Source organism: Myotis myotis, unplaced genomic scaffold, assembly GCF_014108235.1.
Source record: "Myotis myotis isolate mMyoMyo1 unplaced genomic scaffold, mMyoMyo1.p scaffold_m19_p_27, whole genome shotgun sequence".
Lineage (NCBI taxonomy): Eukaryota > Metazoa > Chordata > Mammalia > Chiroptera > Vespertilionidae > Myotis > Myotis myotis.
Genome location: NW_023416332.1, coordinates 2,612,145 through 2,626,293, shown reverse-complemented (window position 1 = coordinate 2,626,293; position 14,149 = coordinate 2,612,145). Strand labels below are relative to the sequence as shown.

The following is a 14,149-nucleotide window of genomic DNA, read 5'->3' as shown; positions in this document are numbered from 1 at the left end:
GCCCCCCCTCCCCTTTTTAAAAATTATGTTTTTATTGGTATCAAAGAGAGGGAGAGGAAGAGAGAGATAGAAACATCAATGAGAGAATCATCGATCGGCTGCCTCCTGCACGCCCCATCCTGGGGATCGAGCCCGCAACCTGGGCATGTGCCCTGACCAGGAATTGAACCGTGATCTCCTGGTTCATAGGTAAATAGTCAACCACTGAGCCACACCGGCTGGGCCCAGCTCCCCTCTTAACCACCCTGGTGACCCCCTGAACTTCCCAGGCTGGCCTTATCCCCACTGTGCCACACTCTTTGCCCCCTGCTGCCCCAGCAGCGTCCCCAAGGACTCAGTCACCAGAGGCCCTGGCCATCCTGATGGGGCCACACCCTTGGTGCTGTACCTGCATCCAAGGCATTGGGGGATGGGAGAGAGGGCAAGTCTTTCTAAGATTCATTCGGTGAGATCCCCTGCTTCTCTCTCCCAGTGCCCAGGCCCGGCTCCCCTCTCAGTCCCCTTCCTGTCCAGGGCCTTTGCACACGCAGTCAGGTAGCCTGAGAGTAGCCCTGTGCCCTTTCTGAGTTAACTGCCCAGCACCCTGTCCCCGTTCCCTCCTTGTGTTGAGTTTATGTAAACAACTTCTGTCCCCCTCCTGCCCCAGAAGGGCTGGGGCTGGGTTGACTGTTCACTGCTCTGCCCTGTGCTGGTCCCCCTGCCTGGCACCCTGTTGGTGCCAAGTATGGGTGCCTGGGAGCAGTGGCCAAGGATTGGACAGCATGACCCCAGATGGCCATGTCCTGGGGAGGCCCTACTCTGGCTTCTGGGCCTGACCCTGGCTGGCGGGGGCTGCACCCCGGCACCATCTGGGCACCCTGCCTCTCCACCGCCCCAGTGTAAACAGCCCCGGGGTGAGGTGCAGGGCTGGCTTGGGATCCCACCAGGCTAGGTCTGTGGCACAAACAGTCCAGGAGAAAAATGCGGAACTGGAGGCAGCGTGACATCACCCGCTGCTCCACCTGCTGGGGCACTGAGCAGGGGCGGGGCAGGGGCCAGTCATACCCAGGGAGAGGCACAGCCTGAGGAGCTGGGGTCGGACGCAGGTAGAACCCAGGTGGGTGCCCAGGTGCGGAGGGGCCGAGGGGCGGGGGGCGGGCTGGGGTGTGGACGTCAGGGGGTCCGCCTCGATTGTGAGCTCTTTGTGAGTATCCGGCCCTGGATGTTATGGGTGGGTCTGGGGGTGGGTCTGGGTCCTGGGGGTCACCCCTTGGGGAGTAGGTGTCAAAGACGGACCCTGAGGGAGGCGGAGGGTGCTGCCCAAACACCAGGGCCCTCCTTTCGCGAGTGTCCAGACTTCCACGAGGCTCCAGGCCCACAGACCCCGGGCGGCCTCACTCCTCCCCACCCTCCTCGGCCTCCGGGTCCCCTCCGCCGCCCACGATGGCGGACGGGGAAGGGGCAGGAGGCCGGGGCCAGGCCGCTGTCTTTGCCGCCGCAGGTGTGGGCAGCTCAGGGCCCAGAGGCCCCGACCGCGGCGGAGGGGGCAGCTCAGGCCCGCGGGCGGGGCCTTCGGGAGGGGGCGGGGCTCCAGGGCCCCCGAGGGCGCGGCCGTTCCCCGCGCGCCCCGATTGGTCCGCGTGTGGCGGCCCCGCCCCACGTCGGCCCCGCCCACCAACCTCTAAAAACACCGTCTCTGCCGCCTCCTTGCGCAGCGTCGCCGCCTCTACGGCGGAGACCCTGGAAGAGAAATAGACTGCGAACGGGCGGCCGGCCCCGCGCTACCGGCGAGCAGACGGCCAGGCCGGCTTCCGGAGACCCCGGGCCGGCGGGCCGCCGCGATGTTCCCCAAGGACGCGACGTCCCCCCGGGAGACGACGTGGAATATCTCGTTCGCGGGCTGCGGCTTCCTCGGCGTCTACCACATCGGCGTGGCCTCCTGCCTCCGCGAGCATGCGCCCTTCCTGGTGGCCAACGCCACGCACATCTACGGCGCCTCGGCCGGGGCGCTCACGGCCACGGCGCTGGTCACCGGGGCCTGCCTGGGTGAGCGGGGCCGTCGGGGGGCCGGGCGGACTGTCAGCACCCAGCGCCCCGCTCACTCGTCCGCGCAGGGACGCGGGACCGGGACGCGGTGCCATCGGGGTGCCGGCGGGGGGCGGGGCCTGGCTTGTTTTGCTCCTGGGGCGCCTGGTCCTGGGCGCTGCTGGGGCCAGGCTGTCGCCCAGGCCCGCCTCCGGGGCAGAAGCTGGGGGCGGGCAGGTGCAACGGAGGCTATTTTATTGGGAAGAGAAATTAACTCGGGGGCGGGGCCGTGAGAGCAGGGGGCGGGGCCTGCGCTGCCCCCTTGTCCCTGGCCGGGTGCCGGACCAGGTGCTAGCGGTCACCGCGTCCTGGGGCTCGGGCATTCCAGGCTGCCATGTCCCCGGGGTTTGGGGGGGCCTCTGAAGAGCACCTCGGCTGAGGCCCCTGGAGCAGGAGCCAGTAGGCCCGGCCTGGGCCCGGCGCCTCTTCCACCTTGCATGCCGCCCACGGGGGCCCGGGGCCCGGCTGTGACCCTCCGCTTGGGCCCTTCCCTGGGGTGGCTGGCGGTCCTGGGCTCTCCGCCCGCCCCGCGCAGGGAGGGCAGAGGTGTGAGTGTGCCGGGAAGGACGCCTCCACTCACACACACTTCCCGGTGCCTGAGTGTTTACAGTCCAGGAGTCCTGGGAGTGCTGCCCAGCCCCCGCCACTCTGGGCAGCAAGGTGACCCAGGGGTCATCAGTGCCCCGCCCGGCAGGGGCCTGTGCGGGGCTCTCCCCTGCCTCCTCCCCATGACCTTTGCCCTGAGGGGTGGGCTGGGAGCATGCCTCCACGCTCCTGGGAAGGGGACCCACCGCTGGGGCCTGGACCCCTCCCTCTCAGGAGGCCTTCAGACCAGAGTCCTCAGTCCCCACGCTGGCCTCCTCGGGAGACACCCAGGCCCTGGCCGGTGTGGCTCAGTGGGAAGAGCGTCAGCCTGTGGACTGAAGGGTCCCGGGTTCGATTCCGGTCAAGGGCACAGGCCTGGGTTGCAGCCTCAATCCCCAGTGTGGGGCATGCGGGAGGCAGCCCATCCATGATTCTCTCTCATCGTTGATGTTTCTCTCTCTCTCTCCTTCTCTCTTCTTCCCTGAAAAAAGAGAGAGAGAGCGAGAGACCCAGGTCCCTGGTACCCAATTGAGGACATGACTCCTCCCCCACCCCACACACCACTCTCAAAACACCTCTTCTTTTTTCTTCCTTTTTTTCTTTTTCTTTCTTTCTTTTTTTTTTTTTTGTTAATCCTCACTCAAAAAATGGAGGGTATTTTTCCATTGATTTTTAGAGAGAGTGGAAGAGAGAAGGAAAGACAGACAGAAACATCGATGTGAGAGAGACACATCGATTGGTTGCCTTCCGCATGTGCCCCGACCAGGGCCCGGCCAGGGAGGAGCCTGCAACCAAGGTCTGTGCCTCTGACCGGAATTGAACCTGGGACCCTTCGGTCTGCAGTTTGAAGCTCTATTCGCTGAGCCAAACTGGCTAGGGCATCTTTTTCTTTTTTTATAGTGAGAGATTATCAACCATAATCTTATCTTTTTTTTAAACCCTTACTCAAGGATATGTTTTTATTCATTTTAGAGAGAAAGGGAGAGACAGAAAGAGAGAAACATTGATGTGACAGAAACATCAATCAGTTGCCTCCTGTACGTGTCTCAACCAGGGAATGAGCCCGAAACCTAGGTACGTGCCCTGACCAGGAATTGAACCGGCAACCTTTTGGTGTGCAGGCTGACACTCCAACCAATTGAGCCACCCGGCCAGGGCGGCCCTGCCTGGGTGAGCGGGGCCGTCGGGGGGCTGGGCGGGCTGTCAGCACCCAGCGCCCCGCTCCCTCCTCCGCGCAGGGACGCGAGACCACAAGTGAACAGTGGTCTCCGGCAGCTGGAGCCCCCGGGGTGGCAGGTGCCGCCCACACCGCTCACTCTGCCCTGGGTGTGGCCTGGAGGAGGGCCTGGTCCTCAGCTCCTCACAGGTCCCTCTGCTCCTCACCACTCCTGGGCCCTTCCCACTCTAGCTTTATCCTAGGCTGGCCCCCACGGCCCCCAAGAGGAGTGTTAGGGGGCTGCTTGTGCCTGGCTGCAGTGGGACACAATTGTGCTTTCCTGTGGTGGTGGGACCCCACTCTTTCCACCCTGTGGGACCCCTGGGCCCCTGGGTTTTGGGGGTCTGGATCTGGCCAAGTGGGTAAAGGCTGAGGCTGGTCAGAGTTGAGCCTCTGCCGCCTGCTCCCTAGGCTGAGTGCCACATGCGGCCAGGCCGGGTGACTCATGGTCCAGGGCAGGCTGTTGGGAAACAACCGGGCAGAGGGCAGAGGGCAGGTCCAGCCCCAGTTGGCAGCCCCACTGTCTGTCTTCCCGGGGGGGTGGCCTGCCTCTCTCTTCAGGGGCAGGTGGCAAAAGTCCCAACTGTGGGCCGGGCCCCCTGCTGAACACTGGGATTCCTCCGGGGTGGAGGGGATGCCACTAGTCGGTGTGCCCAGAGACACTGGCATGGAGCCATAGGAGGTGCTAAGTCCGGGAGTGCTGGCCCCTGACCCTTGGCCCTGTGCTCCAGGCGAGGCCGGTGCCAACATCATCGAGGTGTCTAAGGAGGCCCGGAAGCGGTTCCTGGGCCCGCTGCACCCCTCCTTCAACCTGGTGAAGACCATCCGCAGCTGCCTGATGAAGACGCTGCCTGCCGACAGCCATGAGCGCGCCAGCGGGCGCCTGGGCATCTCCCTGACCCGCGTCTCGGACGGCGAGAACGTCATCATCTACCACTTCAGCTCCAAGGAGGAGCTCATCCAGGTGGGCCCTGCAGGGGTCACCGGGCACCGCCGCCCCGGAGCCCCGCTCACCGCCCGCTCTGTCCCTCCCGCAGGCCAACGTCTGCAGCACCTTCATCCCCGTGTACTGCGGCCTCATCCCGCCCATCCTCCAGGGCGTAGTAAGTGCATGTGGGTGCCTTTTCTGGGTGACGAGACCCGCCGGGCGCTGAGGGACGAGGGTGAGGAGGAAGCTGTCCCCCAGCCCCTCACTCCTGCCACTGCCTGTTGCCTCACTTCCCCAGAGTTACTCAAGAGCCAGGCCAGCCCGTGGCCACTTACACTTCCTGTAATTGCGTGCTCCCCCCCCCCGCCCCAATGTCTGGCTATTTCTCAGCGCCCAGGGCGGCCGTGGCCGGTGCCTAGTGTGTGAAAGGCTCCAATGAAACAGCCACTGGGAGGGGCCCCTGCGGCAGCCAGCCACTCTGCCAGCCCCTCACCGTGTGACCGTGTGTCCCTGCCACCTCAGCGCTACGTGGACGGTGGCATCTCAGACAACCTGCCGCTCTATGAGCTCAAGAACACCATCACCGTGTCCCCCTTCTCGGGCGAGAGTGACATCTGCCCGCAGGACAGCTCCACCAACATCCATGAGCTTCGGGTGACCAACACCAGCATCCAGTTCAACCTGCGCAACCTGTACCGCCTCTCCAAGGCCCTGTTCCCGCCGGAGCCCATGGTGAGCGCTGGTTTCGTCTCCTCACCCAGTCCTGGTCCTGGGGAGAACGCTGCCCCTCTGACCGCTCCTGAGTGACAGGGCGGGGGGCGGGACAGCCTCTTCTGAGGGCTGGGAAAGAAGCCTGTGGCCTGCACGGCCTCTCCAAAGGGTGGCCTCTCCAGCCTGGATCTGTCCCGGGTCCTGGATCCCTTAGCTTGTGGTGGGGAGGGGTGGGTTTGCAGGGACCCCAGGGACAGACTGGGTGTGTCTGACTTCCTGCTCCCACTTCCCTGCCCTCAGGTGCTGCGGGAGATGTGCAAGCAGGGCTACCGGGACGGCCTGCGCTTCCTGCGGAGGAATGGTGTGTGGGCCAGGCCCTGGGGGCGGGGGGCTCTGCACCATGGCCCCCTCCGCTGAGCTGACCACATGTTTGGTCCTCCCCACCCAGGCCTCCTGGATAGGCCCAATCCCCTGCTGGCACTGCCCCCTGCCAAGCCCCCTGTCCGCCAGGATGAGGACCAGGAGAAAGCTGTGATGGTAGTGGAGAGGGCTCTCGTGGAGGATCACATCCTGGAACATCTGCCTGCACGGCTCAATGAGGGTGCGTGGGGGGCACGGCTCAGTGAGGGTGCGTGGGGGGCACGGCTCAGTGAGGGCGCGTGGGGGGCACGGCTCAGTGAGGGCGCGTGGGGGGCACGGCTCAGTGAGGGCGCGTGGGGGGCACGGCTCAATGAGGGTGCGTGGGGGGCACGGCTCAGTGCGGGTGCGTGGGGGGCACGGCTCAGTGCGGGTGCGTGGGGGGCACGGCTCAATGAGGGTGCGTGGGGGGCACGGCTCAGTGCGGGTGCGTGGGGGGCACGGCTCAGTGAGGGTGCGTGGGGGGCACGGCTCAGTGCGGGTGGAGGGCCATGGGGAGGGTGGTGGAGCAGAGCAGGGCTGTCCCCACCTCCCCCACTGGTGGTCAGCCTCCCTCTTGCTCCCCCCAAGCCCTGCTGGAGGCCTGCATGGAGCCCAAAGACCTGCTGACCACACTCTCCAACATGCTGCCCGTGCGCCTGGCCACAGCTATGATGATGCCCTACACTCTGCCCCTGGAGAGCGCTGTGTCCTTCACCATCCGGTACAGGAGGGGGGGCGGGCAGGAGAGGAGCCTGGACCAAACTTGGGGACCATTCCTGGGGGTGGCCACCCCAGGGGAGAGGCAGTTGGTAGGGGGAGGATAGAGATGTCAGGGCCAAGGGTGGGGCGTGGGCAAGGGACAGGCCCTGACCCTGAGGCCGTGCCTCTCACCCGCCCAGCTTGCTGGAGTGGCTGCCCGACGTGCCCGAGGACATCCGGTGGATGAGGGAGCAGACAGGCAGCATCTGCCAGTACCTGGTGATGCGTGCCAAGAGGAAGCTGGGCAGCCGCCTGCCCTCCAGGTATGCCGTGGCTGCTGTGCTCACGGGGGCCACAGCCTCACTGTAATGTCCCCCCACTAACACACCCCCCCCCCCGCCCCCGCCCCCCCACAGGCTGGAGGAGCAGGCGGAGCTGCGCCGCGCCCAGTCGCTGCCCTCTGTCCCGCTGTCCTACGCCGCCTACTGCGAGGCGCTGCCCGGCTGGATGCGCAGCAACCTCTCCCTGGTGGACACGCTGGCCAAGTGGGAGGAGTGCCAGCGCCAGATGCTGCTCGGCCTCTTCTGCACCAACGTGGCCTTCCCGCCCGATGCCCTGCGCATGCGCACCCCCGCCCCCACCAGCCCCGCGCCCCCGCAGCACCCGCCCCCTTGCTGAGAGCCTGGCTCCCGCCTTCCCAGCCCCCCGGGGTCCCAGTGCTGAGGGCCAGGCCCTCCAGCTTCCCTGCCCCATGAGGCGGGGCCCTGGGGTCACCTGAGACCCCCTCCCGCCTCCCTCCATGCCTGGGGGAGAGGGGAGATGGGGCCTCACTGCTGGGAGAAGGGACTTGGCTGTCAACTCCTCCACAAACCACTCACTTGCTGCACTGAGGAGGCGGGGTGTGCAGCGCCCCTCCCCTCGCCACAGAGGGCCCCTCACCTGTGCCTTAACATCCACTCCCAGGCCCGCCCTAGGGCAGGGCAGGGGGCCCGGTGGTCCGGGCAGTATTACTCCCTAGAACTTTGCACCTGCTCCTCCCTCCGCGTTTTTCACTGAAGAATGCTGAAGAATGTGTGAAGAATTATTTATTTTCGCTGAAGCAGATGTAATAAAGGCCACAGCTCAGCCCCTGCGTCCTCCTTGTATGTGACCCGCTCTAGCTGACCAGTGTCGGTCCAGCTTCCATCCCGGCTTCCAAGAGTCCCTTCTGCTGAGGCCAGCATTCCGGCCTGGGGCCCCTGGGCTGCAGCCCACTCCTCACATCCATTTGCCCCCCTTTGCCCTGAGGCCTGCTGGCTGACCCGCGGGTGCAGCTTCCCAAGGGCCAGTGGAAATATTTGAGACCAAGATCCTCGCTGAATAAAAAACAAAGACGTGTTTACAAAAGGTGGTGTCTGCACCTCCACTCCGCGGTGACATGGGGCGGGGGCCGGAGGGTGAGGTTCCCCAGGAGCAGGCCCGCTCCACGCAGGGCTTTGTGTGCGGGGCTGGGCCTGCCTTGTCGGAAGCCTTGCTGGCCAGGTGCACACATGTTCCTGCTCCCCTGAACCCCTCCTCATCCTCAGGGGCCCAGGCTCCTGCCAATACACAGGAGGGGCCTGGGATAGGGTGAGGTCTGAGCTGGAGGGGCCGGACCTCGTTCTGGGAGAGACATGGTTTCCTGAAAGTCCGCGGGCAGTGGGGGAACTCCGCCAGCCCTCCCTGGTGACCAGGAGCCCAGGGGGCGAGGGGCGGGGACAGCCTGGTGTTTGGCTAACGTTCCAGAGCCCTTAGTCCTGCGGTTCAGCCCCACCTGCTTACCCGTCAGACATGGATGGGCTGTGTGGGCGGCTGCGGCTGGGGTGGCGATGGCAGCCCCCAGCCAACAATAACGGTCGGTGGTGGGGCTGCAGGACTGGGCGAGCCGGCTGGGCAGGTCCCGGGCGCTCCCGTGTGCCAGGGGCCGCCCCCCTCTCTCTCAAGGTCCCGTCCTATGGGCCCAACCTGTTCTAGTTCAGCAGGATCCCGGGGCCCTGGAGAAGCAGAGGCCCCCAGCCCCCAGGCCAGGCCCTCCAGGTGGGTGCGGGGCCAGCTGGGGCTGGGGAGGGGTCTGGGGAAGAGGGGCGACTCTCTCCCCCAGCAGGGAGGTCACACCAGGCTCCCGCCAGCTCCTCTCAGCCCCAGGCGGGCCACCCCATCGCTCACCCTCACACCTCCCGGGCGTTTGTGCTGTTGATTTAAATGTCATTTTCTAGCATGTCACGTGTGTGTTGTTTAAAAACGGGGAGAAGCCAAGTGGGAAAGTATAGGGAAGAGAGGAAAGCCGCCACACCACTGGGGGTGTCGGGTGTTTCCTGCGCGGTCTCCCATGCACTTTTTAGCGCCTTAAGTCGGGACCCTCAGGACATGCCCCCCAAACCTGGCCCCGCACGGGGAGGGTCCCCAGGAGCCTGGGTCACTTCGCCCCACCGTCCGCGGGGTCTCTGCCTGGACGGGGCCAGGTCGCGGGAGGGTGGGGAGCGAGGCGAGAGGCGGGGACAGGCGACAGCAGCGGGGCGCCCCGCCCGCCCGGGGCCGGCCCACGCGGGGTCTCGGAGCCGATCCGCCCCGCGTCCCCCGCCGCGCCCGCCTTCCGGGAGGAGCGGCCAGGTGGTGGCAGGTGCGGCGGCGGCGCAGCGCGCAGGTAGGCGCCTCGCGGGTCCCTCCGGGGCCTGCAGGGCGCGCGGACGCCGCGCGGGGCGGTCAGGGGCTCCGGGGCCCCCACGGGGCGGGGCCCGGCGGCCCTTCCTTCCCGCTCCCCGCGTCCGGCCGAAACGCAGCTTCCGCCGGGATGGCCCTGTGGCCGGGGAGCCGCGGGCGCCGGTGCCGCGGGGGCGCGCGGCCAAGTGCGGCCGGCGCAGGGTGGGAGGCGCTCGGCCCGGGTGCTCTGCTCAGCCCCCGACTCCTTGGCTTTACAGCACCCGACAGCCAAGACCCCACTTTCATGGCCAGCCCTGGGGAGGCCCAGGAGGATAGCGCGTCCCGCTCAGCCCCCAGGAACCGGGGGCACCAGCTCTGAGCTGGGGAAGGACGTCAGACCTGGGCTTGGCGCCGGAAACCCGGACGGGGCGTCGGGGGAAGACAGGTGGCTCCGGTTAGGGGATCCAGGGCGAGGCGCCCTGCGGGGGAGCCCGAGAGGTTCTGAGCCCGGAGGGGGCGCGTCTGGAGGGGGCAAAGCCTCGTGCTGAGGAGTCTGCTAAGCCTGGACTCCGGGGTATTTCTGACCAGGGCGCCCTGTCCAGGCCGGGACCCTCACCTGCACCCGGGAGCCTGGCGCGCGGGCGGGGCGGAGCGGAGCGGGGAGGGAGGGACCGGAGGGCGATCCACCTGCCAGCTGGTGCCGGGAGGGCTTGAGGCCCAGGGCAGGCTGAGCAGCGGGCAGGATTGGCCCAGTGCTCCTACTGGTCAGCCCCTCGCCCCGTCTCCGTGTCCCCAACGCCAGGACCCGTTCAGCTCCTCCCCGATGGCCACTCCCTCACCCAAGCCCGGTGCCCTCAGCTGCCATCACAAGGTCTTCCATGGACTCCCCGCCTCCCACCGAGCTTGCCCTTCTCCCAGCCAGTCCTCTCCTCGGCTCCCTCCTGGGCCCGCACAGTCCTCACAGGCCCAGAGCCTGCAGCACCCCACCTGTCACACCCCAAGCCGAGCCCGCGGCATCTCCCTCAAGCAGGCTAGACCCTCCCCGCTGCCCCTCCTTCCTGGACCTGGGCCAGGCCTTTTCCCACCTTCCTCTGCCCAACCCTGTGTCCCAACGGCCCCAGCTTAGCCCTCAGCCACCCTGGGCCTTTACCCTCTCTCTGCCTCCCCCCCGCCCCCCCCCCCCCCATTTCTTATGAGCTCTGCTCAGCCCCCAACTCCTTGGCTTTACAGCACCCGACAGCCAAGACCCCACTTTCATGGCCAGCCCTGGGGAGGCCCAGGAGGAGGAGGGGGAGCAGGAGGGAGGCTCGGTGGGGCCCTGGGCAGCCATGCTGGCGCAGGCCCAGGAGCTGTTCCTGCTGTGTGACAAGGAGGCCAAGGGCTTCATCACCCGGCACGACCTGCAGGTGAGTCCCCAGTCCCAAGGGGCGGCCCCGCGGGGCTGGCCTTGGCCGCTCAGCCTGTGTCTGTCCGCCAGGGCCTGCAGAAGGACCTGCTCCTCACGCCCGAGCAGCTCGAGGCCGTGTTCGAAAGCCTGGACCAGGCCCGCACGGGCTTCCTCACTGCCCGGGAGTTCTGCCTCGGCCTGGGTGAGCCCTTTCCTGACCCCACCCTGACCCCCACCTGGTGCATGTGGGGGCCCTGGGGGCCCACGTCCCACACGCAGCTTGTGCCTGTCCAGTGTCTGCACACACAGGCAGTGCTGGAAGGCCCCACAGAAAGCCTCCCCGCCCCCCCCCCCCCTCGCCGCTGAGGCCTGGGTGCCGCTGTCCCTCCTGCGCTCCACCTCACTGCTGTGCCAAATCCAGGTGGGCTGGGAGCCAGCTGTCCATTCTGGCCTGAGTTTGGCCGCCACCTCCCATTCCCAGGCTAAGAATCAGCCCAGAATAAGGAAGAAAAACAGGAAACTGGGCTCATGGAAAGGGCAGGATATGTGTGTGTGTGTGTAGGGCAGGGGGGGGGGGGCAGTGGTGGCTGGGCCAGGGTGGTAACCCACAGTCCGGTAATCTCTTTCCCATGCCCACAGGGAAGTTTGTGGGGGCAGAGTCGGTCCAGGGCACACAGCCCTCGGGGGCTTCTGAGGAAACCTTTGAGTCGGGCTGGTCCGAGGGGCCAGGTACGGGGGGCTCCCTGGAGGAGGAGGAGGAAGAGGAGGAGAGGTTTCTCTCGGCGCTGGAGCAGCTGGGGGTGGCCCAGGTCCTGATCGAGTGAGTCTGCGCTGGTCCTGGCCCAGCTCCCTGGTCTGCATGATGCCTGCTCACGTCCCCGCATGCCTGCTCTGGGCATGGTCCCAGGCGGGGTCTGGCCCTGCGGTTCCCTCTCAGCTGCCACCACCTGGGCGGGCGGGTGTGATTTCCCGCAGAATTTGCATTTTAGGAGGCAGCAGTCAGGGCTACTGGGAGGGGTGGCGCGGGTCACAGGGCCTCGGCCTCCGACACTTGGGCACAGCCCCGCCTGCACATGACCCCTCGCTGCCAAGCCAGCCGCGCACACGCAGACCCCTGGCAGGGGCGAAGGCACCCGTGAGAGGGAGGCCCTGACCCGGCCAGTGCGCCTGGCTGGCCCGGGGCTGCAGAGGTCATCTCGGGGCGGGCGCGGAGCCCCTACCTCGGCTTCAGCCCCTGCCCGCCCTTCCAGGCAGCGGGCGGTGCGGCTGCTCTGGACCCGGCTGCAGCGCGAGCGACCCGAGCTGCTGGGATACTTGGAGGATGTTCTGATGCGTGCGTCGGCCTGCCTGGAGGAGGCGGCCCGAGAGCGAGCCGGCCTGGAGCAGGCGCTGCGGCGGTGAGGGCTGGGGCCGGGGCGGGCTGGGGGCTGCAGTACAGGCAGGCTCCATGCAGCTCTCACCCCGTCCCCCACCCCATCCCACCCCACCCCAAGGCGGGAGAGCGAGCACGAGAGGGAGGTGCGGTGTCTGTACGAGGAGACCGAGCAGCAGCTCCGAGAGCAGCGCCAGCGCCTGAGGAGCCAGGTGGGCCCGCGGCCCCGCCCGCTCCCGCGCAGCCCAATCCCAGGCGCGCGTCCCCCGGCCCCGCCTTCCCGGCCCCGTCCCACCCCCGGCCCCTGCCCCTTCGCGGATCGCGGAGGCTCAGGTGCCCCCGGCGCGTCCCAGGACCACCCCCGGGAGGAGCGCAGAGGCCGCCTGGAGCTGGAGCTGCAGAGCCGCGAGCAGGAGCTGGAGCGCGCGGGCCTGCGGCAGCGGGAGGTGAGCGGCCACCGGCCCACGCCCCCATCCCACCGCCACCTTCCCTCCCGGTGTCCTTGAGGCCCCCGGTGCCTCAGCGTCCCCAGCCTCGGAGTCGCTGGGAGTCAGGGGCACAGCAGCCTCCCGGGGCAGAGGGGGCTCCCCTCTAGTCTCGACCTCCCCCACACCCCCCAGTTGGAACAGCAGCTGCAGACCCGGGCGGCGGAGCGGCTGGAGGCGCAGGCGCAGAACGCGCAGCTGTGGCTGGCCAACGAGGCGCTGCGGGCGCAGCTGGAGGCGGCGCAGGAGCAGCTCCGCAGGCTGGAGGGCGAAGTGCTGGGCCGCCGGGAGCAGACCCTCCGGTGCCAGGGGCGGGGACGGCCTTCAGGGGCGAGTCTCGAGCAGGGGGTGGGGCCCACGGGCGCGTGGAAGCGGGGGTCGCGCTGGGGGCTCAGATCTGGGCCGCTTCCATCCGCATCCCAAGTCTCAGCCTCGCCGCCAGGGTCTGCGTGGGTCCGGGTCCCCTAGGGGGGGCGTGGGGCGCCGCAGGCGTCTCCCTCCACCCAGGCCACCGCCTCCCGCCCACAGGGACGTGGTGGCTGTCTCGCGGAACATGCAGAAGGAGAAGCTCAGCCTCGCGCGGCAGCTGGCGCTCCTCAGGTTCGGTCTGGCTCAGCCATGGAGGGCAGGGGCTCAGCCCAAACATCCCTGACCACTGCCCGGCTTCCAGCTGGGAAGGCCTTCCTTGTACCTGCCCTCTCTCCCTCACGCTGCAGCCCCTGCCTGGTCTGAGGGAGAGCCCGGGCCCACACCCCCCGCCCTAAAATTCTGCCTCCTGAGACCTCTCAGAGTCCCTGGACTCCCTTCCCCAGGGAGCTGAACACGCGGCTACGAGACGAGAGGGACGCCTGTGAGACCAAGCAGCTGGGCAGTGGCCCCAGGAAGGCTCTGTCCTCGGCCTGCCTGCCGGGGCCCGCCTGCTGCTGTTGCTGCTGCTGCTGCAGCAACTGGGCTCGACCCCCCAGATGTGGCTCAGGCCACCTTCCCAGTGCCCGGTGACCAGCCAGCCCTAGTGACTCACGGGGCGTTCCCTGAAGAAACTGCCCTTTGAAAGTGACTCATCGTGGCTGGGGCTGCTGGTCCAGCACCTGGGCTCTACCCAGTGGGCTGCCTGGCCTGCCTGCCTGCGGACATGAAGGAACTAACGGGGAGGGGGGTGTCAGGCTCCCCTGTGCCCCCCTCCGGTCCTCATCCTGTCCCCACCCCCCATCAAACCCATCTCTGTCCAGCACTCCAAATAAACTCGACCAACCACACTGCGGCCTCCTGGACCTCCTCTGTGTGGGGGGCCACAGGCATCGTGCGTCCGGGCCCAAGTGCGGCACAGGCCACCACTCTCCGAGTCGGGGCTGTGGGTCCTTGTTTGTGTCTGTAGGCGTCCCTGCATCTCTTGTCAGACCCCGAGCCCTCTCAGCCCATAAAAGCTTGAAGTCCCATGGGCCTCTCTGTAGGAACAAGGTGACCAAGGCCCACAGGCTCACAGGGAGCCCTGGGTGGGGTTTCCTCCCAATCCAGATCCAGCTGACCATCTCTTGGCCATGCCACCCTCACGCAGCTCCGGGTAAACCCCCAGGGTCGGGCCAGTCCTGCATGGAGCCTCCTGGGGTAGGCCTGGAGCCACCTCCCATGCCCAAGGTCCTGCCAG

The 14,149-nt window shown here is 67.3% G+C and overlaps 2 protein-coding genes across 6 annotated transcripts; both read left to right on the top strand.

Moving 5' to 3' along the window:
• Positions 1-1,009: 1,009 nt before the first annotated feature.
• On the top strand, positions 1,010-7,988 carry PNPLA2 (patatin like phospholipase domain containing 2). The gene is made up of 10 exons (XM_036295655.1): positions 1,010-1,096; positions 1,695-2,025; positions 4,597-4,829; positions 4,903-4,968; positions 5,316-5,525; positions 5,805-5,865; positions 5,953-6,105; positions 6,492-6,624; positions 6,803-6,925; positions 7,019-7,988. Exons 2-10 carry the CDS (start codon positions 1,821-1,823, stop codon positions 7,278-7,280), a joined length of 1,446 nt encoding a protein of 481 aa, XP_036151548.1. The 5' UTR covers positions 1,010-1,096; positions 1,695-1,820; the 3' UTR covers positions 7,281-7,988.
• Positions 7,989-8,459: 471 nt separating this feature from the next.
• CRACR2B (calcium release activated channel regulator 2B) lies at positions 8,460-13,760 on the top strand. Of its 5 annotated transcripts, none has more exons than XM_036295659.1 (11): positions 8,460-8,657; positions 9,539-9,705; positions 10,491-10,666; positions 10,738-10,849; positions 11,287-11,467; positions 11,898-12,044; positions 12,141-12,231; positions 12,373-12,465; positions 12,640-12,806; positions 13,033-13,104; positions 13,317-13,760. In XM_036295659.1, exons 3-11 carry the CDS (start codon positions 10,517-10,519, stop codon positions 13,501-13,503), a joined length of 1,200 nt encoding a protein of 399 aa, XP_036151552.1. In that variant the 5' UTR covers positions 8,460-8,657; positions 9,539-9,705; positions 10,491-10,516; the 3' UTR covers positions 13,504-13,760. The 5 variants fall into 5 exon arrangements, with proteins under 5 accessions (XP_036151552.1, XP_036151554.1, XP_036151553.1 ...); XM_036295660.1 differs by lacking the exon at positions 8,460-8,657 and adding an exon at positions 8,741-9,264 and having other exon boundaries at positions 9,539-9,834; XM_036295658.1 differs by lacking the exon at positions 8,460-8,657 and adding an exon at positions 8,741-9,264 and having other exon boundaries at positions 9,539-10,131.
• Positions 13,761-14,149: the final 389 nt, after the last annotated feature.

What these genes read in the sequence shown, in the direction of transcription:
- PNPLA2 (XM_036295655.1), top strand. Translation starts at nt 1,821, where the DNA reads ATGTTCCCCAAGGACGCGACGTCCCCCCGGGAGACGACGTGGAATATC. An exon ending in CCAAGGAGGAGCTCATCCAG is followed by an intron (nt 4,830 to 4,902) that starts GTGGGCCCTGCA and finishes TCCCTCCCGCAG; the next exon opens with GCCAACGTCTGCAGCACCTT. An exon ending in GCTGTGTCCTTCACCATCCG is followed by an intron (nt 6,625 to 6,802) that starts GTACAGGAGGGG and finishes TCACCCGCCCAG; the next exon opens with CTTGCTGGAGTGGCTGCCCG.
- CRACR2B (XM_036295659.1), top strand. Translation starts at nt 10,517, where the DNA reads ATGGCCAGCCCTGGGGAGGCCCAGGAGGAGGAGGGGGAGCAGGAGGGA. An exon ending in TCACCCGGCACGACCTGCAG is followed by an intron (nt 10,667 to 10,737) that starts GTGAGTCCCCAG and finishes TCTGTCCGCCAG; the next exon opens with GGCCTGCAGAAGGACCTGCT. An exon ending in GGAGTTCTGCCTCGGCCTGG is followed by an intron (nt 10,850 to 11,286) that starts GTGAGCCCTTTC and finishes CCATGCCCACAG; the next exon opens with GGAAGTTTGTGGGGGCAGAG.